The following is a 27,827-nucleotide window of genomic DNA, read 5'->3' on the forward strand; positions in this document are numbered from 1 at the left end:
TTCATTTCCAATTTATACCTCAGGAAGTAAATCAACCATCTACTCCAAACATTTCCGGAATCTACCGTGTTGTATTTTATGTAAACCAGTATCTCAGTGTTTACATGGTAACGCTCGTGGAAATTCCTTCGATGATAACACAAGTACTTTTTTCGGATATTAATGTTTGATGGACTTGACTGATTATGTAATACATTACAAGTGTGTAGGTCGTCCTACTTAAAAACACCATACATTATCTACTTGTCCACAGGCATCACACATTTTGGGTTTGCGAACCAGGTGTAAATGGATATTCTGAAGATTAACTAAATCCAAGAACGGTTGTGTATTCGATATAAAGTCAGTGTTGTGTATTTTACAGTAGTTAATATTATGTATTTGATAGGTAGTCAATATTATATGTTTAAATGTTATATATTCCTTAATTAGTATATGGTAAGTATTCGTTAAATATCAAATGTTATATATTCGTAAGGTAGTATATGGTATGTATTTATTATATATTAATGTTATATATTCGTAAGGTAGTATATGGTATGTATTTATTAGATATTAATGTTATACATTCGTAAGGTAGTATATGGTATGTATTTATTATATATTAATGTTATATATTCGTAAGGTAGTATATGGTATGTATTTATTAGATATTAATGTTATATATTCATTTTGTAGTATATATTATGTACTCGTTAGGTATTAAATGCTATATATTCCTTTAGCATACATGGTATGTGTTCGTTAAATATTAAATGTTGTTTATTATTATTTCTACCACAATACGCCATGTTAATCAACTCTCAGACCATCAGTTAATCATTACAGCTGTTGATTAACAATCTGTTTATACCACACGTGGTATAAACTCTGTACGCATTTTGATTGGCTAACACGGTGAACTTTGACCCAAGCTGCAATTGTTATTGACGTCATCAATAATCTAATGACGTCACATCATCGGGTCCCGGACGTCACCGGTACACTTTATTTGCATACGCGAAATTATACTTGGCCACGTTTCCCTTTGATTCAAGCCGATATTATTGTGGTAGAAACAGGTCACACGACTCGAAATTGTTGGATATGGAATTTATTTCCAAAACTCGTAAGTTATTTTTTAAAAGTTGCAAAAAACACTCGCTAAAGCTCGTGTCTTTTGTAACTTTTAAAAAATAACTTACTCGTGTGAAATAAATTCCATATCCAACAACCACTCGTTGTGTAACCTCTATGAAGTACATGGTATGTACTCGTTAGTTATCAAATGCTATATATTTCCTATGATGTAAATAGTACACACTCATTAAATATTAAAATGCTATATTTTTCTTATTTAGGACATGGTATGTATTCATCAGATATTAAATGCTATATATTCCATAAGTAATCAATTTTATGAAATCCTAAGAAACTTTGTTATACATTGCGTAGGTACGGTTACTATGTAAGTACATTTTCTTATAGAAGTTGCATAACTACCCTACACTTATGCCTCCAAACAGATGTTAAACCAAACGTCACGAGGAGTGTTAGAAGTACGAAACAGCTGTATGTTGTAGTGTTATATCCATATTTCGGTACACACTAAATCTTTTATTGATATTTAGAGGTGCCACTCACTTTTATGTCTTTGTGGAGTGTAAATTAATTGAGATGACGTAATCGTTTATTAATGTGCTCCTGTACGAGTGGCACCCCTGTTTTCAAGGATCGTCCAATGGGTTTAACAACTCTAACAATTCCTTTACAAGGTTTATACATTTCGATTGCCAACATTATTAGCACGAAATCCTTTACATTTCTACAAAATATCTATCGATTCTGGCAAATAGAAAGGTTGGGTAAAGCAACAAAGTTAACCATTTTAGCGTTTGGCGATGTAAGTATTGTACGTATGAAATGGTCGAATATCGACTCCTCAAAGCATTAGAGTTAGAAATGTTGCAATAAATACTATTATCTGTAAGTCACTACATGCAAATTTCAGGATGCAAAGTAAATCTAGGCAGTGGACCACACATTTTCCCCTTCACCATGACGGATTCCCTAGTCTGACATCGAAAGGTAAATAGTTTTACTGGGATTGTTGTCTCCAGGTACTCTGCCTTCCTTCCGCAATATGACTCCACTGAGCCAAAAAGAAAACATGCACATTTCATATTGACTTCAAAATTCGCTGTGTAAACTAATATTCATAAGCGATTCAAAATTCGCTGTGCTGACGTAAGATGAAGCATCATTTCACGTTGAAATTGTTTCTTATGTATGCTTCTTATTGTAAAAAGAAGTAAATGCTTCACATGTTTTGAGATTAATGGCTTAAACAATAGTATTGAGGTAACGAAATCAGAAAGAGTGTAAAAGTCGTTTTCGATTGGAGCTTCTCTACAGTTAATTAGAATAACCTGATAATGTTATAAATGGAACGCTTCTCTGGTTATCTGTCAAAAGAGTAGGGATTGGAATATTTATATAATTACATACATATGGATATGGCAATCAAAACAATATTTCCCTTGAGCATCGTCTAATCAAACTTTTATTGCATTCCCTTGTTGGCGTTAGTAGTAATGTGATTTACATCTATACTAGAATTATCTATGGTATGTGATTTACATCTATACGAGAATTGTCTATGGTATGTGATTTACATCTATACTAGAATTATCTATGGTATGTGATTTACATCTATACTAGAATTGTCTATGGTATGTGATTTACATCTATACTAGAATTATCTATGGTATGTGATTTACATCTATACGAGAATTGTCTATGGTATGTGATTTACATCTATACTAGAATTGTCTATGGTATGTGATTTACATCTATACGAGAATTGTCTATGGTATGTGATTTACATCTATACTAGAATTATCTATGGTATGTGATTTACATCTATACGATAATTATCTATGGTATGTAATTCACATCTCTACGATAATTATCTATGGTATGTAATTCACATCTATACGATAATTATCTATGGTATGTGATTTACATCTATACTAGAATTGTCTATGGTATGTGATTTACATCTATACGAGAATTGTCTATGGTATGTGATTTACATCTATACGAGAATTATCTATGGTATGTGGTTTACATCTGTATGAGAATTGTCTATGGTATGTGATTTACATCTGTACGAGAATTGTCTATGGTATGTGATTTACATCTATACGAGAATTGTCTATGGTATGTGATTTACATCTATACGAGAATTATCTATGGTATGTGATTTACATCTTTACTAGAATTGTCTATGGTATGTGATTTACATCTATACGAGAATTGTCTATGGTATGTGGTTTACATCTATACGAGAACTATCTATGGTATGTAATTCACATCTCTACGATAATTATCTATGGTATGTGATTTACATCTATACGAGAATTATCTATGGTATGTGATTTACATCTATACGAGAATTGTCTATGGTATGTGATTTACATCTGTACGAGAATTGTCTATGGTATGTGATTTACATATATACGATAATTATCTATGGTATGTAATTCACATCTATACGAAAATTGTCTATGGTATGTAATTCACATCTATACGAGAATTGTCTATGGTATGTGATTCACATCTAAGTCACCTGAATTTGTTATGCCATCAGACAAAACATCCCTAGTATAAGTGTAGAAACACAGCCGGATAGACAAACAAGCTCTTAAGATGTACAATGCAAATGTCTTTATCAATTTCAAAATACAATTTTATTGAGAATTAATAGCCATCCCTCTATTGTGACTATGGCATGTATGTATTATTATAGGTAACAGTTACTGCACTCTGAGCTGTAATGGGCCTATAAAGGTTTGTACATAAGTAGGGTTATGTCTGGTTGTCAACAGTGAACATGCTGCAGAGAAGTACATTTTATGGACCTTAGCTGACTCCTATTACAAACATTAACGACCAAGTATCTCGTACATTGTTACACAAAATCACAATAAATGTCCACTCGCTCTCCTATGATGGGGGGAGATTTATCCCTCGTGTTGTAAGACAATACAGTTCCAACCGCAGCCACCCATACAAGGGGCGTGAAACATTTTCTGATCTGGCACGACATTTTTATTTTCTTTGCTAGAACTAGAAATATTCATTTACAACCTCGTACAGATTCCACGAAGAATGTATAAAATGTCACTTGTCAAAAATTCTATAGAAGACAAAGGTATTTATGAATGCATATAAACGTCAAATGCACTTCACTTCAACATCTGTTCATTATTTTGGAAGAAATATTTATAGGATGGTATAAGAAGAATATTTCAGATGTTTGTAATTGTTGTGAAATAACAATGTTGTTGCTATTTTCATAAGGACAAATTTGGGTTACCCTTGTAATAAGTGTGAGGTTCCATACCACCATACTAGAACTACGCCTACGAGCGCATGCATTACTAAGCTCCACACACCGACAGAGCATGTTTTACAGATTTTATCAATATGATAGACGTTCATCAGGCAACCACAACCTGCAGAATCATCTCAGTTACACAAAATCATATCCAACTTGTGTGGAGCATGATATATATTTCTTCATTAAAACAACTTTGATTGTTTCTGCAGGCAAAACTTATTTTCAAAAAAATATTTTTTGCTAACTTGCATTGGTCAGGATTTGTCTTGATGACATTTCCATCTCTATGGATTGCAGAGTTCTATTCGTATACTTCGTATACTTCGTATATAGAGATTTGATATTATGACTATTTTAGATGCTTGACATTTTACTTTTCTTGACGAAGTAAATACTTAGATCCTTTTTTTTCTACCGCGTTAGTGTTTGAGGATAGCATCGCGCCAAAATATAAAAGGAAATACAACCAGATATCATAACTCTTGTGTCAATTACTTACTAACAAGATACATAGTAGTATTAGGTGTGATAAGTAACAATACACTGGTGGTTATCCAGGTATACAGATATAATGATAACACAATTACTACAACTATCATCTCCGTCTATCATTAAGTTACGATGTTAAATTAAATTAATATACAATGTATCTATAATGTTTATCGAAGAAATTATAATATATAATGTATGCATATACCTATCAATTATTATATCTAAAAACATAATCGGCTATAATGCTTAATTTAGAATAATTGTTTACAGAATTTACTAACAATCCTCTAGAATCTCTTCAAATATGTGCCACAAGAATATTTGACATCGAAGGGTTACCTCTCAAAATGCAATATACACGTAATACATTTTGGTGGTATATAAATCAGGATATCTTATGACTGATAACATACTAAAATCCTAGGTTATCTGAAGTAAATTGTTTAAATGTATCTCCTTGATCTAATGCTAGCTTGTTTACTTCTTCTTGATGAAATCCCAGCTCAATGTTTCTCGTCTTAGATAACATTTATTAAAGATGAATGGTAACTACTTGAGCAGTATAGTGAGCTCCATCTCTGTTTATCAGGTACAATATGCACACCAGAATAACACATTTGAATTTTGGGACGGGGCATAGAGAGTCAGCGTAATTCTTTCCCATGTGAGAGGACCTGTAATCTACTTTATAACACCTACATCAATATGCCCATTCTAGGTCCTTTGTATGTTTTTGTGGTTATGATTAATATAAGTAGCTCAATCCCTCATGGTAACTTTCATTAAAGTATTATACATAAAACTTGACTTTCCAGATTTTTTCCTTACCTTTTCATCTGATACATATCTTTCCATTAGCACTCTTTCTTTGCCTTTATATATTTCGGGTAATTTGAATACAAAGATAGTTTAGCATTTAGCATTCAGCTGTTAATTTTATATTCGGTCAATTTCATTTTTCCTGACAAGGGATACATGTCGAATTTGGATAAAAAATTGTAGTTATGTTGTGATCGCTGTCATTGAAAAAAAATGCAAGCTATCAGGCCTGAAATACCCTAACACCACACACCTTTTCTGTTGATCCAGCAGTTACCAATACTTGTAAAGTATTTCAATATAAGGGAGGTAACTGGAATAGTCACTCCATTAACTTTCTCCAAACATCAATTTATTCATTTCAAAATTCGTATTTTGCTATCAGTTACCTGCATTATGCTGTTAGAATTCATAATTGTTCTATTATCAGAAATAAAAACATGGATTTAGACTCGGACTGAATCGGCGCCAGTGGTGTACACTACGGTTACGGACATTAGCTGAACTATTTTTGATTTGACAATATCATAAAATGTGACAGGGATGACGTAAATACAAGGCTAAAACAATTCTACTGCTTTCAAATCAAATCATTGGGGAACCAAATCGATTAAGATGAAGAGGCTAAATTTGGACTTTACACGAACATCTTATCCCTTTGAGAAACATGCTTCTTCAGATCTGGCAAATAGCTGAAAGGGACTCAGGCCTTGGCTACTTCCGGTGAAAAAAACGGACTGGCTATAGCGAATAAGGACATCGGATAATATATTAATAATAATAAAAGAAAAACAAAAAAACAAAAAACCAACAACATGGTAATCTTAGAATTTAAGTCTGGACATCAATATATATGAATGTTCAAACAGATAATGTTATTTCACTCAAGCAGATACAGAAGGTGTTGTCTCCAAAAACGTCGACTAGAAAGCAGGTATGTGGAATGCTAAAATAAAATCATCACACGTAATTTCATCATTAACAATGTAACGGATACGTTTCTGAACATAACAGAAATCATGTGTTAATTGTACACCAGGACTTTCGGATACCTTTCGGAACACTTGGTGCTCACTATTCCCTCCTGTTCAAACTTAGATTCTGTGCTCAGTCTCTGTTCATGTGAGCATGTGTTTCGAAAGTATTATCATTACCATGATGGGAGTTTGTACTTTTTGAATCTGTAAAACCATTATGTTAGTTACAAAACTGATGTTTAGAATAATAAAACGGCTCCTGTGGATGTACTCGTTGTATATGGCCTTTGGTGTTCGTGTATCCATGATGTATTAAGATAATGTTTGTGTCTCATCTTTTGGAGTCTTTGTCTATGTCTCAATTCATATTGTGGTAAAGATCGTCATCATGAGGGAAGTATATATTTGTGTCATTTTAACTATTGTGGTATACTTATCAAATTATTGCTAATAAAAAAAGTCCGTAGTATCATCCAGATAGAATTAGAATGACTTTCCAATTGTAGCATAATCATTGAATGTAAAAGAAAAACAAAGAAACAAATCATTTTTAACGGATTTTAATATTAAAATGAAATTCATATTTTAAGGTTATTTCATAATCATTTTGTAAAATCATATTTTACAGCTGTATATGTAAAAGTAAAATAACATTGTTATTAGCTTACTAAAGAGGGGTGAGGAGAATGGACGTCAGTATGCTTTAATTTGTTATACTCTTTCTATTATTAGTTTCCTTGTAATACTTTATGATATCTCCTTATTTTGTTTTCTATGTCGAATGTTATGAAAACCTTCGAATACCGATATATGGACTCTATACTTGAGCATAATAACAACTCTGTTATTAAATCTAAGTGTATAAATCAGTATACTGTTACACATTTTAAACATAAAATATAACTTTTAACAAATACAATGACACAGCTATCACAGATAAGCTTCAATAATAAATTAGAAAACCATGACTTAGGTGATGTGAAATATGTTTCAAAATATGCACTAACGCATGTCAGATGTCTTTATACTTATTCCGGTTGTAATGATCGCATACTGTTCCGTTAACGCATGCGCTCAATTCTGTTTTCGATTATAGTGTCGTGTTGTATTCTAATAAGCGTATCTATTTGTTAATAATCCAGAAGAAAACTCTATTAATATAGTATCGGAGTGTATAAGGCACATTTGTTAAATAAAAAATAAGACAATAAAATGTATCGAAAATTAAAAAAAAAAATGCTAAAAATATAGGCTGGCATATTAAAACAATAAAAAAATACTATATTAATGGTTCCTTAAGATAATGGTTTCCTCTATTTCAAAGTTTGAATTGACAGGGCAAATGATAAGATAATGTATTGTGACGTTGGGTTAATTTGTACCTTAACTAGTAACTGCAACATGTCTATATATTTGCGGGTCCTTACTGCACTAAGGTTAGACTGAATGTATGGAATATATTCACTTATAAACAATGTACAAAAATAGAGCTAAAAAGCCGCATTATTTGAGTTCAGCACTATATGGTATATATAATTAACCTAGAAATAGTAGAACGAGTATCTCAAACAAATATATGATTATATCTAATTATTTTAACTATAATAAATTTTGCTTACCAAAACCATTTGAATATATCAAACACAGTATGTTATATATTTGATAGTGTCCTTGTATAAGATACTGTAAATATACGGTGTTTATCCAGAATATAACGCACAAAGATTCCAAATATAGATATTACAAATGCCTTCTTTAAATGATAAATCTGAAATCTACCGTTCACGTAACCTGTTTGAGTATATATTCATAAAATTTAGGTTTTTTTTATAAACAATTATAATATTCAAAAGTTTATAGTAAGTCTATGTGTTAATGAGGGTTCCGAGAAAATTTTCGTATGATATCTTTCCAGTCAATCGAGGGTCGAATTCCTTCATCACGTGATAGAAATCTTCGTTGGAGAGTTCCACATTATTCGATTTCAGAGCCCGCCGGAATTCTCCTACGGAAATAAGTCCGTTCTTGCTGATGTCGAGTTTTTTAAACGCTCTTCGGAGATTCTGGTGTTCATGAATCAACTAAAAAATGCAAATGAATTAGCAAAGCTATTTATCAACAACATAATAAAAAGTCACCTTTAATCATATTTTTTTCTCCAATTAACCTGACTTTTCAATTGAATGGACTTATGTACGCGGAGATATATAAGGAAAGATAACTCAAACACAGCGCAATAAAGCACATCTACATAGAAATTTCAGAACTAAAAGAGATGAAACATTTGACATTGAAAATGTTCATATTCAGCCTGCAATTAGCACGGATTGTCAAGCAATGATCTTAGGAAAGGTAGTTTGTTTACAGGTAATGAAATATTAAAGTTAACTCGAAATCAAAAAAGAAATATATATTTAAAACTGAAAAGGAATTCATGTTGATTCCAAAAGCAATGTCAAACACAAAATGAAGTTACAGATGAAGCATGACGTTGATTAATAAATCAAATAGTACACACAAAAGTATAATCCACATACATGGATCCTAATATTGCATGATCTAGAATGATAACTTTAAGGAGAAATCAGAACATGATATATCCAGGATAGGATACCTTTTTTTTTGTAACTGAATGTGGTTCTTTAGAAACCACCGTCCTGATGTTCTAGTTGTTATATTTGAATTTATCGTAGTTAATATGCTCATGATTTGACCCACACGATTATGTCTTAATCACCCATCAAGAAACAGTTGGAATCACACCTTGATCAGGAACCAGATGCTTATATCAAATGTTATATCAAAATATATTTATCTCGTGTTGTCCAATTATTACCTATACATATATTCAGTGTATTTTAGTTAATTGTTATAACAACCTTTGTTTTCTTAGGCCATTTCACTTTTATCCATTATGTGCAACAATTTATACAACTGGACTATGATACCTGGTTTGACAAATTCCAATACCAATATTCATATCTAACTAACCGATGCGTTTCATTTAACATCTGTTTCCATTCAAATTTAAATATACATATTTTTAAAACTAATATCATATTTAGTTTTCAAAAGAAGGCGATATATTGAAGTTAATCGTTGTCTTAATTGATCAAAGGGCCATAACTCTTAGTTGTTACTCGACAATCCGCTAATTTATGAATTTGACAAAGCATGCATCTATTAATAGATATATGGAAAGATGAAAGCTGTAAAAACAGGACAAGAGTAAATAAAATTTTAGGACAAAAAAGGCACGCAAAATTGAAAATGACGGAAATAGTTACTTCATTCGCACTTAAAATAGAGCGAATATAATCGAGGTCGTTTAAGACTAACTGAGAAGTGAGGCTAGTAGTAAAATACTAGTGAGGTACTACAGAGAAAGCAGACGCTATGTATTTATGTATAACTATTTTCTCTTCACCTTTTCTCTCATGTAACTGAGAACTCTAGCCACAGTAATGGTCGTTCCGTCCCTTTGCTGTTCGAGTAAAAAAGAAACATCACAATGGTTAGTTACACTCTAAACAACGACGTCTTATTATATTATAGGTAAATTATAGGTATTATAGCGTTAAACATATATAGGGAGGGAATGAATTATATTTGATTCACACGCACAACACGCACAACTCTTGTGAGACCTATTGCCTGAACTGATGGTTAAAAAGAGCCATAGAACCACTAAAATATGTTTTGTGTATAGTTAAAGAGTGGATTCTGTATCGTAAAATTCTGAATTTTTGAAATAGGTAGAGCGATGATACAAAAAGAAAATTTCTACGTTTATTTCCTACAATTTTTTATTACCATGATCAATGCGATTATGTTGTCTGTACTTCAAAATCTAGAATTGCTATATTAATATACCACATTGTGTTTGATCTAAAGACAATACAGGAAAAAATGTTCTGATGAGCACTGACAAAATATGTCTTGATCGTTCAAATGTTTTAAACTTCCAGAAATATCATGTCCCTCCCCCTGTATGTTTGGCTGTGTGTTGTGTAAAAGTTAACATTTAATTGCTAATATTATACCTCATTCATTTAAGTGCCTATTTGAGTCTAGTAGTTGCTCCGGTCCATATATAGTATATGGCCCGGAGTCAAGGGCCGAAGTCCTTGACTCCGGGCCGACGCTATATGAAAATGACGTCATAATACCAAGTTGACGTCGTCATATTATGACGTCATCATTTCAGACACTGAGCGAAATGGCGTCTGGCAGTGATAGATTTGTTGGTCATATTCGGTATAATATAACAAATATTGCATGTCACTTCGGGCAATATGGGAGTTTATGGACTGGTCAGTCACCCAAATATATGTATATGGACCTCAGCTTCGCTTCGGTCCATATACATATATTTGGGTGACTGACCAGTCCATAAACTCCCATATTGCCCTCAGTGCCATGCAATATTTCTTAAATAAAGGGGCCCTTATCTCTGTAAACATTATCTGTTTATGATATTAACCGATGTGAGAGGATGCCATAACTTAACAAAATGCTTAATGTGAAGAAAAGTCACTCAAATGTGATACACAGTGAGAATATTACATTTTTAGTTAAATTTGGGGCGGATTTTGTCAAAACCATATTATGATGCAATTACAATGATGCATGCTTATAAATATATATGAAATTGATTTAATTGTAAGTAAATATGTCATTTGTCATCAAAATATAAAGTAGAACCTGTTGAAGGGGGGTCAACTTTCTAAGATTTATAGGATATATGATGGGATTACTCCCATTCAGGTCACTTACACATGTATCATGTAAATGTACAGGTATATGATTTGTCCATGAAAGCCGAAGGTTTCATTGTTGTTTTTTTATTACTATATCGATTACACTTCATGTATTTGATGCATTTCTAGTACTCGTTATATATCATGTGATTGTGTTTGTGTTCTTTGTGTCTTGATGAAGGGGCGGAAAATTTGACATCTTTCATTGTAATTCCCATATAAAGTCATACTCTAATAATTAGCAAATCACACCACATCAAATAACACAGATTAATCATTATCAAAGCAAAAGTATTTCTGGTAAATTAAGAACACACATTTTTGAGTACTTACATCAACGCTAACTAATTCTCTGGTATTATTGATGGAGTCTTATCAAGAACAAACATTACATGCATTTCGTTAATGACTCTGTAAATTTTTAATACTATTGTTTTATAAATCAGTAATTAGTTCTGTATGTCATTTTAACATGCACTAGTAAACAAACCGGCACTACAGTAAACACCCACTTATATATTGATATAGTGTTATATTTATGTATCTAAATAACATGCATTTTAGCATTGCATGCATGTTAATTGACATGAAATCCCCTCGTGATAAATCATCATCATGTGTTTATGGTAACAAAGACTTAACTGACGTTACACCTACATTATACAGCTAGATATAATATAACATATTGTTATATTTTGAATATCTAATATTACAGAATTCAATATCATTTTATTCTGTCGTCATTTTGTTCATGTTCATGTCTTACTTTTACTTGTTAAACAGTTCTGACACATTTTTATCATTTATATATGTATTCATGATTCGTATGGTAATCAGACAACTGTAATTCAGGTACATACCTTTTGTGAGAGTGTGTATGTATGTTTGTCGTACACAAATGATTTGGACTTTTCGGAAGTTTCTGGTCTCTGTGAATAGCATTTCATAAATTCTAGATAGTGGAATCTGAAATAGAGACACGCATTGTTTATTTATAAACAACTGAAAGATGATAATAAAAACAACAATATGATAAATAAATAGATAAATATCAAATAAACAAAGTAATTTGACTATTATAAAGATATGTGAGTGAATGGAAAATGCAGACCGTACATGAATAACAGAAAATTCCACAAAAACGTGAAGCTGGAAGTTATTGTCGGTGATTTGAAGTGTTACCAGGGAATATCTAATGAATAGCTTAGGGAATCAAACAAAACAAGACCATTATCGCTTTTTAATTTCACGGCTACCTACAAGAAACTTACCAGTACTTGACCTTTTGCAAGCTGTTTCTCATAAAGTTGGTAAGTGAAACTCTTCAGTATGAAGAGGTAGGTAAACACTTGACAACAGTTTACTTTACCTCTTATCATGTGTTAGAACAAAAGCACGGGTTTTGAAGTTAATCACTGTACTGTAACAGTAGGTTTTCTACTTATATTTCAAACTGAACAGAGAAACCATTTATGTAAACAGGACATGTGGAATCCATAAATATGAACACTTCACTACATTTTACCGTGGGGTGAAGAGCAGCAGGATGACAATTTATCCATAACCATCATTTTAAAATCAATTTGATTGATTTGGATTAAATTATTTCAGCAATGTGTGTTCACCAATATAACTCATTTTATTATGTAAGGAAATCGATCGAAGAAAATATTATTGACCTTCCGTTTCGATGAAGGTCAAAGCGCTGGCATAATTCTTTCTTTTCATCCGCAGTCAAGGCAAAGTTCATGCTATCCATGATGTCCTAGAAATATAACATTTTGAACATAACATTGATAACATATTAGGATAAAATAACTAAGTTGAATAGGGAGGTTTCATTAAAATACCACTGTAGCAAGTTGTGTTATGCAAAACATTATCATATCACCAAGACCATTTCTGTACACAGCCATGAATAATGAGTTGTTTGTGAATTACCCCTAATATAAGGTTTCAATACTGATTTGTTTGTATATCTATACACACATATGTTCACCACAGCGGAATTATTAAACATGCTAGCGCTTGAACTAAAAAAGCGAACATTGTTAAAAAAAGAATTCCTACAGGATTATGTCATCGATGTCTAAACCTGTACAGTATACCAAGGATTATATTTTCAAGTTACAAGATAATATAATTCCTCCACTTAAATCATCAGTCACGTGTTGTCAGGTAAAGATCAATGGGTCATTCGCTTACCAGCATTTCTTTCGTGGTAATAGTGGCAAATCCATTTCGATCGATGAACTTAAAAACGGATTTGAGTCCATCCCAGTTACTGATAACCTGAAACAAAAAACTCCCTTTCAACTAAAATAACACAGTGATAAACAACTAGTGTAATAAGGTGTCATCCACGTTAAGTTCTAAATACACCGATTGGGCAGTTGGCAGTTTTAAAACGGTGCTTTTATGTCTTACTACGATTGAGATTTGAGTTAAAATACGGTTATTTTGAATTGAATGGCACATCAATGTAATAGCATTTTTTTTCTGGTTGTTTGTTATTGTCACGTTCTGCTACGAGATATTCTGAAGACTGCAATAAGGCAGTAAAAAACATTGGTAATCCAGATTTCATACTGTTGTGTTCTTGTTACTTATTAAGCTATGTTTGCAGAATTTCGTATGCCTGCATGCCTCGGTGTGATATGCTTTGTTCTGTGTTAGAGATAGACTTATAATGTCCATTATAGCTATTTCACCAAAACACAAATGATGATCGAAAAGTTGGCAGAAATATTATAAATTCTGACTAATAAATGCATGAATATGAATCGTTTTATCATACAAATGTAAAGTACTTGCTGGATGACATTCTGCCAAAAAGGTTTATGTAATATGATTAATTTTTTTTTCATTTCGGACGCATCAATTATCACGCCATTATACTTGAATCGAAATTTAATGAATATGTTAGCAGTTTATTCTTTTTGTATATTGCTTTAGTTATCACATTTTTTTGTCGCATATTACCAATTCCTCCGTTAAATATATTCAGAACATAAATATCTTCTTCAACAACTAAGCCGTTGTCGAAATGTTTATGACGTTTGTATCAAACGTCTGTTTGGGGGAGTGAGAACACGTTAAAATTAGTATGTAGTTATGGAGATAATCCTCGCTTCTATTCTGACGCCAATTCTACTGCCAGTGATTTTCCAATCCCCAACATTTACATATGATAAATTGTATTAATGACAATATGAGTATAATAAACAATTTAGGCTACTGGCTGTACCGATATATACAAACCAGCTACATCGATTCTAACTCACAGCACACACAGTTCTATTGAAATGGTAATGAGCTGAATTCCAATACGCTTTAGTTGCCAAGCGATGTCACGAACTAAATTGGGATTAGTGATTGACCAAAATATCAAAAAATATTTTTGATACATGAAATATTTGTATTACCTTTTTTTTGAAGTAAAACTACAACTATTCCTTACGAAGCCTAAATATCTTGGAAATATGTTGATAAGATAGACACAATATCTGTTAATAATGGAAAACAAAAACTTAAATGACTTACATTTTCTTTGACCTGAACCAGTAGCTCCTTCGTGCGAACACTCCTTGTTGACATAATGGACGCTGGTGCTGACGGTGGGGGAGCTGGGAAGCTGGCGGCGGACGCTGTTCGTGATGGCGGACCACGAGACTGAGGTTTTGGTTTCTCCTGAAGTTTTGCTCTCCTCTTCTCTCGTCGTTCCCTTTGTACCCTCTTTGCCTCCTCTATCAGTTCTTTAGTGTTGTCGCCTGAAATTAAGAATGGATGTTGCAACACTGATAAATTGCGTTATGAATAATGCCCTTAATCCTTAAATATTCACAAATCTGGTCCTTGAATCGCTAATATAGCCAACAGTAAAAGATGTCCACACCCTTGGTATTATTTTCACTTATGGGGCGATTTGAGAAAGGACACAATACACTTACTGCTAGTTGGCTGTAATAAATTTTGTCGGCAAACTCCTCTGTGTATAAATCCCAGCTATCGTTCCAGCCTGAGATAAGTATGTATGGGCCGAACAGTGGTTGTATTGATATTTGAGATTATCAGGTAACGTGTATGCCGGAACTTTTATATGGCCGTCAACTCGCCCTTATATACACATTATGTTTACATTTCATCTTGACGGTTTTAAGCAATCTTTTGTGATTCTTTTCAATACAGATGGCGATTTAGCAAATTATTTTGTGTGTATAGATCAATACTTTTAAATAAGGACCATTCAAACGTGTATTTTTTCTTATTTACGTTAGCAATAATGTCATGTAATTATATAATGACTTGACAGAGTGAATTTAAACATGTGTGCGTCCTATATAACACTCAATGCAAATAGAACGTTGATAATGTTTTACAACAAAGGTATACAATAGAGACGTGATATCAATACACAAGACATATAGTGTTATGTAAAGATATTATTTAGGTATTAGAATCCGACCACTTGAGTATAAGAACGTTCAGTGATACTTTCTTACTGTGTATTCAAAATGACATCTTATTTTAAAGGTCCGTAGGTAAAAATATTTTATTGTACAATTTGTATATTCATTGTCTCCAAATACTTTTTAAGTGTTTACGAAAGTGATATTTATTCCATTTTGGTTCTTTTATATTATCTCCCTCCACCAGGATATAATGATTTGATTATATGTATAGTCTTTACCTCAAACTTGTAAAGATATAGTCAAACTTCGCCATATCGAACTCTCTACTTTCTGAACTCGAATATATGGGATAACTGACTTCGAGATAGCGAGGTTCGACTGTATAAGTCTGTTATGTGTCATATTAATATATACGCTCATACGGCTGTATGTAGTCCTCGTTAAAAAGACAAACCAAGGTTACAGGCCCCGATATCCTCAACGTTCCTTAACTGATGGGAAATCATAAACTTGTCCAAAGAAAAGGAATTGTGGAGTTAGAAAAACTGAGATATTCTGTAAAGCTTTCATATTTTGCTTAATTTCATGTTAAGGAAGAAACATCAACCAGGGTACATATCATACTTTATCTACACTATGGTATTAGTTATCTGATTATTTATCAATTGAAGGAATACCCACATCAGTTTGTTCTCGTCAAATGCCTATATCCGACCATATTTGCGGTATTACTTACCAGACTCTATATATGTCATATGCTTTTCCGAGTAATGCCAATATCTGTTCTAAGATATTTTAAATTATTGATAGTGCGACACAATCGTATATGTATATGTAAGTTACATGCATCAAATGTTATGAATAATAACCTTAACTTTCGACTCTGAGGGAGATGACAGACGTAGTTGCGTAAATCGATTTTCAAGTATTCAAGGGTTCATTTTATGACACGACAGGAATTCAGAACAAATAAATGTTTCGTTAGAACAAAGGTGTCATTGTTGCATGTTGAACGTCATTTATGCTGAAAGGTTGAAAATATTCTAGAATATCAAACAATAGCATATCCATCCCAGCACATACGCCGACACACATAACAAATACGCACCAGGCACCGCCACTTCAAAAGTACATCATTCTCCAATATTAATAATTGATTATAGTGTTTACCTGTTGTCTATATCTCGTTCTCAGATAAATGTAAGTGAACTTTTCTATGGGTCTGTTCTGGCTTTAAGCACTCAAAAATATGACACATTAGTTATATCTCAAGTTGATTTATATCGCTTTAAACTCGTAGTTTCAGAGTTTCCCTTTTCTCTCTGCTATATCAGTTATCGTCAAAGCATTGTAATGCGATGTCATACATCCCATAAATTACACCTCTTAATGTATTTGTAAGTTCGCTGAAAACCATACTGGATATCGATCAATAAGCGCCAATGTGATTCGGGTAGATACCAATATACAAACACCGCAAACACAATATCATTTTCCACCGTTGCCTAAGCCCTTTGCCAAATGCACAAAGAAAGATAACTCTGTACATACACCCGATGGTAGGTATGATACCAGTGCTTCGCTTCCGGATGTTGGGGTTACGTGAACCCCTTCCAACAAGAGTTTTGGGGTCAGGAGTCGTTCCAGACATTACTGAAATATTTTAGCCAGAATATGTGCATATATCAAAAACCAATTGATTTTAGATTTCGACATTTGAGATTTAAGGCGAATGTTGGAAATATAAAAACAAACAACAACAACAATAATAATTCGTCTTAGTTTTGCATGCAATTAAGAATAAAAAAACCCTGATTTACTTTAGTTTAGCAAATAACTATATACCAGCAGGTAATTGTAAAGACATAATTTAATCGATATCTAAGTAACAATAACGAAACTATGTCAACAAATTTCACTCTATTTTCCTGTTGCTATTCACTGTGATAGCCTTCTCTAAATCATTATCACTATTAACACTATTTGTTGGCTCAACAGGTAAGTATTGATTTCTATGTATGGCGATTGCGACACCTTCGGCAATAGCACATTACACTTAAAACGAGTACTCCCTCATATTTATGAAATATTAATTAGGATATTGATTACCTATATATAGAGTGTCGGATCCTGGTATTTAATCTAATAAAATATCTCAAGAGGCGCGTACCTCAGCAAGTGTATGATGATTGCATTAAACAAGTGTAGAGTTTATCTTCTCGTTTCAAAAGGAGAAAGTGTCCTTATTGAAAAATCACACTAAATATTTCAATTCAATCTCTAAACTATTATGAATGTATGGTCTGTTTTATGATTTCATTTTTTTCAGATTTACTAATTACTTTCAAGTAAAAACACATATTTTTCACAGAAATTATTAATTGAACCATAGTTTTCTGTTCCATTTGCACTTTTAATGCATCTTTTCTTACCGATTATAATATATACTCAGAAACAGCGAATTTAACAGCACTTCAAATATTTATCATTTATCTTATCAAAATGTTGAATTTGATCTTATTGTACATTCTGAACAGGAAATACGAAAATGTTTCTTTCTCATTTACAATTACATATTGAAAGTCATTAACAAGCTGATAGAAAAGGAAGTAAAGGTTTGGAGATTTGGATACGTTTTAGAGAATATTCAGACCCCATTCCCCTCCCAACAACTGTACAGTACAGGCACATTTATGATACATCGAGCTTTGGTAGGTTACAGTTGCCTTCTATCACACACATACTTTGCATGACCGTCTCTTTCTTTTCGGCAGTGGATGACTTGAAGTTTACGAAGTTCTTGAGGAGGGAGTTATAGCTGTACATGCCGTCTTCAGCCACGTTTAGTGAAAGCCACATTTTGTCCATTTCTGGTTGAGTTAGTGTCAAACCACAGCTGTAAATAATATATAGATGATGAGCAGAACATGCAGATAGCCTTAAAAAGGTTCATATAATGATAATGACGCAAATTCCATATTGTTAGTCAAATTATAGTTTATTAATCGAAAACAGTTGCTAATAATGAACAATAAAAGGTTTTGCCATATAAGGCTACAAAGTAACCAATTGCCATGATGTATTTATGCGTACTTATTATTGAATAATTCTTTTTTTGCAACCCACCCAAAAAACCCAATAGACAACAAACAAACAAAAACAAAAAAGTTTTGAAGCAAAACGGATGATTTTTCGCGTAAATAATGATTTTCATACTGTTTGAGGGTATGTACTTTTTGCGATCTTATTCTAACATCGAAACAGCCGAAAATTTATTGAAAACAAAAACAAATTATATATTTGTGTAGAACATTTTGCATATTTTAAAGACATTAGTTGAGGGTAGCAAAAGATGTCAAATACAGCACACCGTACATTACATGTAGTATAAGCATACTTTATCACATTTGAATGATTACTCGACGATATTATTTGTAGTTAATCTACTAGATATAGCACTTTCATGATTTCGTCTACATGTGATCGTTTGTAATTTACGTGTTTCGTGATAAAGGCGCGGATCTCCTTTAACATTCGATAATTTACTTGTCTGTACTGTCGCGATCATATATTCGAATGTTTATACATAAATTTTATATAATGTTGAATGCGACACGACTATAATATACAGTATCTATTATTTCCCTGATAATATATTTGATTGGTACAAATGACATTTATATAATGTTGAATCCGACACGACTATAATACAGTATACATTAGTTCACTGATAATAATTTCAATGTTAAGATATTTTTTTGTATAATGTGGAATCAAAAACAACTGTTATACAGTATCTATTACTTCACTGATCATATACTTGAATATATATACCATTAGTATAATTTTGAATCCGACACAAATATTATACATTACACATTATTCAACAGTGCTTTTCCTTGTGTATTGTGTACACTTTTCAATTAGGGTTTAATCAAGACTGGTTTACTGGATAATAATATCGATAAGCTACATCTTAGAAAATATATTGTAGAAGTGACGTGAAGATCGCCTACATACGCTGTGTACAGCATAGCATAGGACGTTTGATAATGGTCAAGAAACCTATGTACCAATGGTGAAGTCACTTAGTACAGTGACGTCATAAAATTCAAGATGGCTTCGTTGGAGATTCACTGAAGACAACTTTATACTCGTATTGATATTAATAGTCCTCTCTCAGAACATTCTTGGTTATGTGATAAAAAGAATCAGGTATATCTTTCCATTTCATATGGAATTTTATTTCATGATGTCATTTTATTTACTTTAAGCTTTCACAGACATAAGCGCAATATATTCTATATACTACCATATATGTTATCATATATACATTGTTAATATCATAGAAAGCAATGCATACTTACAGTTTTAATAGAGCACCGAATTGCCATTTACTCATTCGTCCCATCATCTTTCTGTCCATCTCCTTGAAATGCTGAAGAGAGACAGAATGTGTAACAGAACGTGTCTCTGAGGAGGTAGTGACCGCCCTGGACACACATCGTGTGTTGCTCGAGCGGTAACCATTCCTAGACATAGAGCGCGTCATCGTATTCGATGACGTATTAGTGCTAGTCGTTTTATCGTGAATTTCCTTCTTGGTAATCATCAATGACATGTCCATAAAACTCATGATGGCGGCTCACACTTGTAGGTCAGAAGACCCACTCGACCATACTGACGAAACAACACTACTGGAAGCACAAATTTAACACCATCCAAAGTATCTTCATCTTATATCCAGCATGATGGTTTTACATTGTATACACGTTTCCACGGTAAAACAAGATGCAAAATAATCGATAGATGCCAATCAGAGCCTCTAGTCAGTGGTACGGATCAATATAGAAATGGGGTTGTCATAACACAGGTGTAAAGCTATCCTGTCAACACGCCTATTACGGATCACCTAAGTCTACGCTTACAACCTAACTCAACGTACAAGGTCAAAATCCCTAAATAAATAGATGGTCATATCCAAATACACCACGGTTCACTCATCTGGGTCGTTCCTTTGATATACCTTACACAGGTAGAAATTGACATTACGAGTCCTCCTTAATATTGATTTATCAGAGAAATGTACAGGTAGGTCTCAAAGGTATTCCATTTAAACACAGGTACCGTACTAGGGTATCACTTATTTCCTCTAGGGGGTTTAAAGATCTCACCGAAAGGTAAATTATGGTTGGTTACTTCTCACTGCTTATAGAAAATATATGATTTTACACGAATTATTTCAAATTAGCTCTGTGTATATCATTGTTTGGGATTTTAAAAACCTTGTCGTGAAGTCAATTATCGTGCGACACTCTTTCCACTTAAGTTGCATTATATGAGTGTGGGTTGTGTCATGCATACAATGAAGTTTACGGGAACTGCAGTGTGGAAACTATACGCGTTAAAGAGACATGTATTTATAGAGTAATAGATACCAATACAAATATAGAACAGAAATTAAAAAGAAATAATTTCAATTAAGTGCGCTAAGATTATAAACGGTAGCGTCTAAGTGAACTTAACATATCAAAATTAGACATTTAATATCATAATAATTTCAAATAATCTGTGAAGAAATCTTACACGTCTCTGCACTTCTGTGGAGCCATCGTTATGGAATGGTGATAAACAGTTTAAGTGATAAGACGATACGTTGACTAATCCTACACAGAATGTGTTAAGTTGTGATGCTTTTGTTAAGGTATAAATAATGAGAGATTAACTCATGGAGGTTTGATCTACGATGTAGTAAAAGTGAAATTATTTTTCAATTATGTAAGAGTTTCGATGCTACCATGTATTAATTTCTTGGCTCATGAATGCAGCAGTTTAGCAGTAGAATAGGATTTCATCAGATCAAACGGCAATATCGTAACATTCATGAGATAACATTGTGAACTGGGTAAATGAAGTTCAAAGTTCATTATCGTGAAGAATTTTCATAAAACGGTTGTACTTTACTAATCATATTTCGACATTTGTAAGATTAAATGCAAAATCATTCTTGCAATAAGAGCGTTATATATCTATTGCAAAAGATTGCAATGCTTCAATCACCTCCACGCAGTTATATCCTATTGAACACGATATGATGAGAAAGCCTTCGTAATCACGGAGTCGTTTCCAGTCGAGTGATCATCATGGATATTTAAAGAAACATATTGCTTTCTATACATCTAAAACTCAATCAAGCGGAACCAAATTCCATTCTTCATTAAATGTATAATAGCTTCTAGTAATTTATTGATATAAACGCCGCAGGTAATAATTCAAGATTCAGCCAAACAAACCCCGTGTTAGCACGACGTTTGGTGAAAACATAAATGGAAGACAAATGTTTAAAATCACAACACAGATTTTGTTTCTGTTAAAACAGAACCATGACATGGAAATAGTACATTTGTCGAATTCATTCTGGAGGGAAACACGTGATTAAAAGTCATTTCATGTTTCTACTGGGTTTGTTACACATATTGCGTGAATACAATATTGAGGTTATGAAAATCAGTTTACCTTGTCAAACGTATGGAATTTGTTTTGAAACAGATCCTCTATCAGGAGTTGAATCTGCAGTAAAAAGATTATGAATAATGACATAACTAAAAACAGGGTAACATTTATCCCAGTAATACAGATTAAAGAAGTTAGTATGCGAAATTAATGTTGTCGAAACAAAATGTATAATATTAAAGATAGAGGAGCCAAATCTAAGTGTATTGTTTATTCAAATGCTCTTCACATGATGATACAAATATTTACAATATGACTTTTATAATATAATCTTTTACATATGCACTAATAATGATACCATATAATACTTTATAAATGATCCTACTCTACATATTTGTGATATCATATGTAAAGCACAACCGATTTTAAATATATCTAATGAGAGATAATTTGACATTGAAATTTTGTTCCCAGTTTCCTTTACTCGTGTGTCTTTTTGTCCAATTTTTTTAACTAACAGTGCATAGTACCATATAATATATGCCAATATATATCTAAGCACCACAACTCACATCTTCTACGGTTCTGACATCTGATTTTGGTTTTTCCGCCTCATGTGGTACCATGTGTGTCTTGGCCTTCTCCCGGAGTTTGTCCAGTTCTGGAACTTGATTCATATCACTTCCACTTACTTGGACGACGGCCACACCATCCTCTGTTTTCCTGTTCCACGAACCGGGTCTGTAGATTGTATGATGTTAAAATTAATTATCGGACAAATCTTTCATATTAGCAAACGTTTTGTATGAATAGAGTGATGAAGAATCGTGCCAAAGCGATATAAAACAGGGAAGATTCTAACTTGAAAGAAACGCAGTTTTTATCTAACATGCCTATATCATTGTATGACTAAATCAACATTTAAAGGCAATATACATTTATGTAGGTACTTTGTATTATTGTAAGAATGTAAAAAAGAGCCAGGCTCCTATGTTTCCAACGCATTTTTATTTACCTTAGACTTGTGGTTAAAAGTTAAACTGCCATCAATGTTAAAATGGTCTAAATTTATTTTTATAACCATTTGTTCATTTGTAGGGTATTTTCATACTGATGAAAAATAATTAATCACGTACATGATATCAAACATTTGAAGGAACTTGTGGTAGGGTATGAGTCCATCCCCATCCTTCCCTACGTCTGACTGGAGCTGTTCCCACTGTTTCTCAGAAATCTGGTATCCAAGTCTCCGCTCTATCCCACATCGGAACTCGTGCGCCGTAATCACGCCAAGGCTGTACTTGTCACATGTTCTAAAATATATTTTTAATTTGATTATAGAAAGAAATGTAATTCATGCAATAAACATTTTAGGTAATGCAACTATGGCACGATCACATAAATGTACAACGTTAAGATCTTTAAGATGAATACGAATACAAAAAAATACCGAAATCATTAGCAATGTGCACAAATATGAGTTAAATTTAAAAAATCAATGATGATTTCGGATTGAACGGTGTACATTTAAAAAAAAAAAGAATTTTTTTTTTCGCATGTTTTTTGCATAGATTAAGTGATCAGTAAAAGGTTTAAATTGACTATGAATGTGTTTGAATATGTATTCTAAAAAAACTATTTTTATTTATAATATCTGCATATTCATATTATCATATTTTCATATTCATATTAATGCATTTTCGGATTTGTATTGTAATACTATGTAAATCAGGAATATTCTGCTACCTGAAGTAGGAGATGAGTTTAATGAAGTCCCCATGAAAGTACTCCACCAATTTGGCCTCTAATTCCACCGCTGACAGTCCTTCTTTTGACCCAGGAAGTGTATCTGTCTGGAACCTTTTGTATGAATTAAGTATATGTCATAAGTAGAGATTCGCCCTAACGCTGTCCGGCATGGGCATGTAAATAATACGATCCCTCTGTCATTAGTTGGGCTTTACCGTGGTATTCCGGACAGAGATTATGTAAAAATCCAACAAAAGTAATTAGAGCCAATAGACGATATCAAAAACGGCTGAAACATAATTTGGTGTAAGATCTCTATAAAAGTAAGTCACTTGGATTCGCAGTTACACCATATCTAGGTACAGTAATAAGTCTGCAGCACGTCTACGAGTTATTCCCCTTTGTGTTGTATGCTCATATCATTGTCAACATCATATCAAATATATTTCGGTCTTCAGGAATACATAGAGTAAAGTTTCTTATTCTATCATTTACGAAACCTTTTTTCTTCCAGACAGAGATATCATCATTTGATGAACTCATAAACTTTCTGACATAATTACCACAAATATTTACTATTTGATTTTATCAGATAAATTAATGTATTACGTTATTTTGTTATAATGTAAAACAACAAATTGTCATTGTTTGTCATATTCCGTTTTCCCATTGTTCAGCTGTAGAAAAAATCTACAAAATAATGATTGGACTAGCTCTACACTAGGTTTTAACAAGCGCAGTATCGTTACCAAACAGCGACATTATAACCCTCTCCACTACTTACATGTGATACTGGCTTGAAACCGTTCGACTTGTAATACTATTCTCTGCTTTACTCTGGAACTTTGTCAGGAATTCTTTGTAGTTGAGTTGTCCGCGGACAGAACGAATTCCGATTCTAAAGGGGTGGATATAAAGACAGACACACAGATATAGAACTATGTTTCTAGTAACTATACATACACTATGCAATGCCATTATATTGTGCAGAAATGTCTTTTTTTCAATATGTAATTATATATATATGTTGCACGCTTCCTTCGTTTAGTTATGGATGTTTTCAAATCCATTTCATCTTGATTAGTTAGATTAACTTCTCGAAGTCGTTATATCAAGTGACAACAGCATATTGTTCTTATCTTCAATTATTTTTTAGATGCATTTCAAAGTTGAACATCGAGGCCAAATATTCCTGTATAGCTCTTACTTATCGAAATTCAAACAACGGGTTCCAGTACATTATATGGCATCACATAGTATACCTATATTCTACAAATGTTTCACTACATCTAAGTTATCCATGTCGTTTCATTGACGACTAGTCAAAATAAAAAAATAAAAACTAGGGTAAATACATATAGAAAAAAATAACACCTTCCATTAGACTACATTATTAATATTAGCACAATCTGGTATATCTAATACACTAAGGAACTGTTTAGCTACTGAAACGTACCACGTCTTACGTCTACAGCGAAGTGTTACTTGTCTTTTAATTTTGAATCCTTTGGACCGTGTGACCTTTCTGTATATTAACACAGGTTTTTAATTGAAAGTTAATTCCGTATGATATGTGTATAATTAAAAAGGGAACATAATCACTGCACAGTGGTAATGAATTACTAATTGACATTGTTTTGATATATTTTAGGTATCGTATTTTATCATTTATATTTTGTTAAAAGATAACAAAGAAGAACGCGATCATTTTTCTTTTGATATATGTTATGAAATAAACTTTTGGCCGATTTATGACTATATAATTAACGTATGGTGTTAATCTTTTGCACGTGATCTTAAATTTTACTAAAGATTCGATAATGTAGGAAGTGTATGTATGTATAGCATAGTATTCATATCAGTCACAACAGTTGACGTTATTAACTTTAAGATACTTATTGTAGTTTTCCAAAATATGCTTTTACATATGATTGATAATATGTATATATATATAACGACAATGCTCTGAAAGCGAATAAAACTCAGAATCACGAGGTAAATTAAAAATCAGCATAGGACTTCACGATAATAGAAATCAAGCCCTTATCAGAAATACATGTGAAGGAATCGAAATCTTTCGACAGAGATCATTAACAAACCATAACGTTAGTTATTAATTTGGACCCTACCTTGCGAGGAAGTTGTCGAGTTCAGTGACAGTGACGTTGAAGCCGAACTCCTGTAAGCACCTCCGGAAGTCAATCCGTGATATATAGTTGTCACTAAGGTAGTCAAACAGCTGACAAGCCGTCAACAGAGCATTGTAGGACTCCTCAAACTGTAGGGAAAATGTATGTATACAACGTCAATATAAAACCGGAAATCGGAAGGAATAGATTTGACAGTATAATCAAAACACCTTTTTAACAGAATCAAAATAAAATACGGTAACAATCATATTGAAACAACAGAAAATACCGACATGATAACGCAATTAGTATGAACATAGACATTGACAGTTAAACATGTTTGTCGTTGGAATAAAACTTGGAAAAAATAAAGAATGACAAGAAGGAAAGCGTGTATACAATACAGATGACAGTAATGGAATGAAATGCTAGGTTAGCAATACACGTAAAAACATGACACATTTGCTTTTATTTGTTTGTTTTTACATAAAAATGGAAAATAGCTAGAGATTTAGAGGGTCTTGATAGCAAAGGCTTATATATTTATATATATATATCGTAAGATGCTTTGGACTAAGATTTTTTTTATGAAACAACCCCGGTACCCGCAAATATACCACACTTTTATATAAGAATTTAGATCTATATCGATCTTACACTTCATAGTTATTATATGGATCAAAGGTATGCAAATACATGAAGAAAGTTGAAAACGGCCTAAACAAATGAAAAAAAAAATACGCTACCTATTGGGAAACGCCATGCCCTTGACCCTAAATCATTAAGGAATGTATTTTAACCAATTTTAGCCGATGTCGCAAAAAATCGCTAATTTTGAAAGATGTTTCTTGAGTGTAATACCTGTCGTAGCCGAAATTATTAACATTAACACTGTGATTAAAGAAATTCAAGAAGAAATGAGGCGGAGAAATTGAGACATTCTTTTCAAGCTTTCCAAACCATCAAGCCTTCAGTATATTGATTAACACCTAGATAAATTGATATCATAACTTATTTGACAAGAAAACCTACCCTGTAATGAAGGCAGTCCACAACATTATCCAGCTTAACACTTTTCCTCCGTTTCGGGATCCTGACAGTAGATTGCGGCGTTCCTACTGGAGTTTCTCTTGTCTTTCCCTCCTTTGGTGATTTGTCCGGAGCACTCTCCGCTCCCTTGTCGTCTTTTTGTGTAGTAGTATCAACATTATCTGTACGTATTGACCCCTGGTCTTGTATTTCTGTAGTCATAAACACTTCTACATTCATTTTATTTTCGGCAGCTGCCGGTTTGTCCTGAGGTTCGTTAGTTTCCATCACAGGATGTACTCCATTTTTGGGATTTAAAGCCATTGCCTCAGAACGAGGTCGCGACTTCACTTCCTCTTTGAGTTTCTGGTGGCGCATAGGTAAATCCCGTGCTGTTAACGATTTCGGTCGCCCGGTATCAATTCCGACCCGTTTGAAAAATCTATGCGTAAAAATGGCTCCTATGCCCTCTTTGTCATACCTAGATGAAGGGTAATCATATTCAACTATACTGTCGTGTAATATAATTTCTGTCGTTAATGCTCTTTGTTTTCAAGTTCGTAATATTGATAGTAACTTGACAATATAGTGTCATTGTACATTTTTTATTGGTAATGATATTT

General features: G+C 32.8%; 1 protein-coding gene across 5 annotated transcripts in view; it reads right to left on the reverse strand.

Annotated features, from left to right (window-relative positions):
- Nucleotides 1–7,215: 7,215 nt before the first annotated feature.
- The window catches only part of LOC117327455 (EF-hand calcium-binding domain-containing protein 6-like), a 36,090-nt gene continuing 15,478 nt past the window's right edge, over nucleotides 7,216–27,827 (reverse strand). For 4 of the 5 annotated variants that reach the window (XM_033884448.1, XM_033884449.1, XM_033884450.1 and 1 more), the window contains 15 exons: nucleotides 27,208–27,685; nucleotides 26,176–26,324; nucleotides 24,831–24,944; nucleotides 24,044–24,157; nucleotides 23,434–23,610; nucleotides 22,870–23,038; nucleotides 22,361–22,414; nucleotides 20,212–20,282; nucleotides 18,589–18,740; nucleotides 14,976–15,202; nucleotides 13,638–13,724; nucleotides 13,112–13,197; nucleotides 12,293–12,398; nucleotides 10,100–10,156; nucleotides 7,216–8,753 (listed from right to left, as the gene is read on the reverse strand). In XM_033884448.1, coding sequence (XP_033740339.1) covers nucleotides 8,538–8,753; nucleotides 10,100–10,156; nucleotides 12,293–12,398; nucleotides 13,112–13,197; nucleotides 13,638–13,724; nucleotides 14,976–15,202; nucleotides 18,589–18,740; nucleotides 20,212–20,282; nucleotides 22,361–22,414; nucleotides 22,870–23,038; nucleotides 23,434–23,610; nucleotides 24,044–24,157; nucleotides 24,831–24,944; nucleotides 26,176–26,324; nucleotides 27,208–27,685 — 2,257 coding nt within the window. In that variant the 3' untranslated portion in view covers nucleotides 7,216–8,537. Of the gene's footprint in view, nucleotides 8,754–10,099; nucleotides 10,157–11,765; nucleotides 11,804–12,292; nucleotides 12,399–13,111; nucleotides 13,198–13,637; nucleotides 13,725–14,975; nucleotides 15,203–18,588; nucleotides 18,741–20,211; nucleotides 20,283–22,360; nucleotides 22,415–22,869; nucleotides 23,039–23,433; nucleotides 23,611–24,043; nucleotides 24,158–24,830; nucleotides 24,945–26,175; nucleotides 26,325–27,207; nucleotides 27,686–27,827 lie in introns of all 5 variants that reach the window. The other variant, XM_033884451.1, reaches the window with a different exon arrangement.

The sequence above is a fragment of the Pecten maximus genome, chromosome 5 (genome assembly GCF_902652985.1).
Source record: "Pecten maximus chromosome 5, xPecMax1.1, whole genome shotgun sequence".
NCBI lineage: Eukaryota > Metazoa > Mollusca > Bivalvia > Pectinida > Pectinidae > Pecten > Pecten maximus.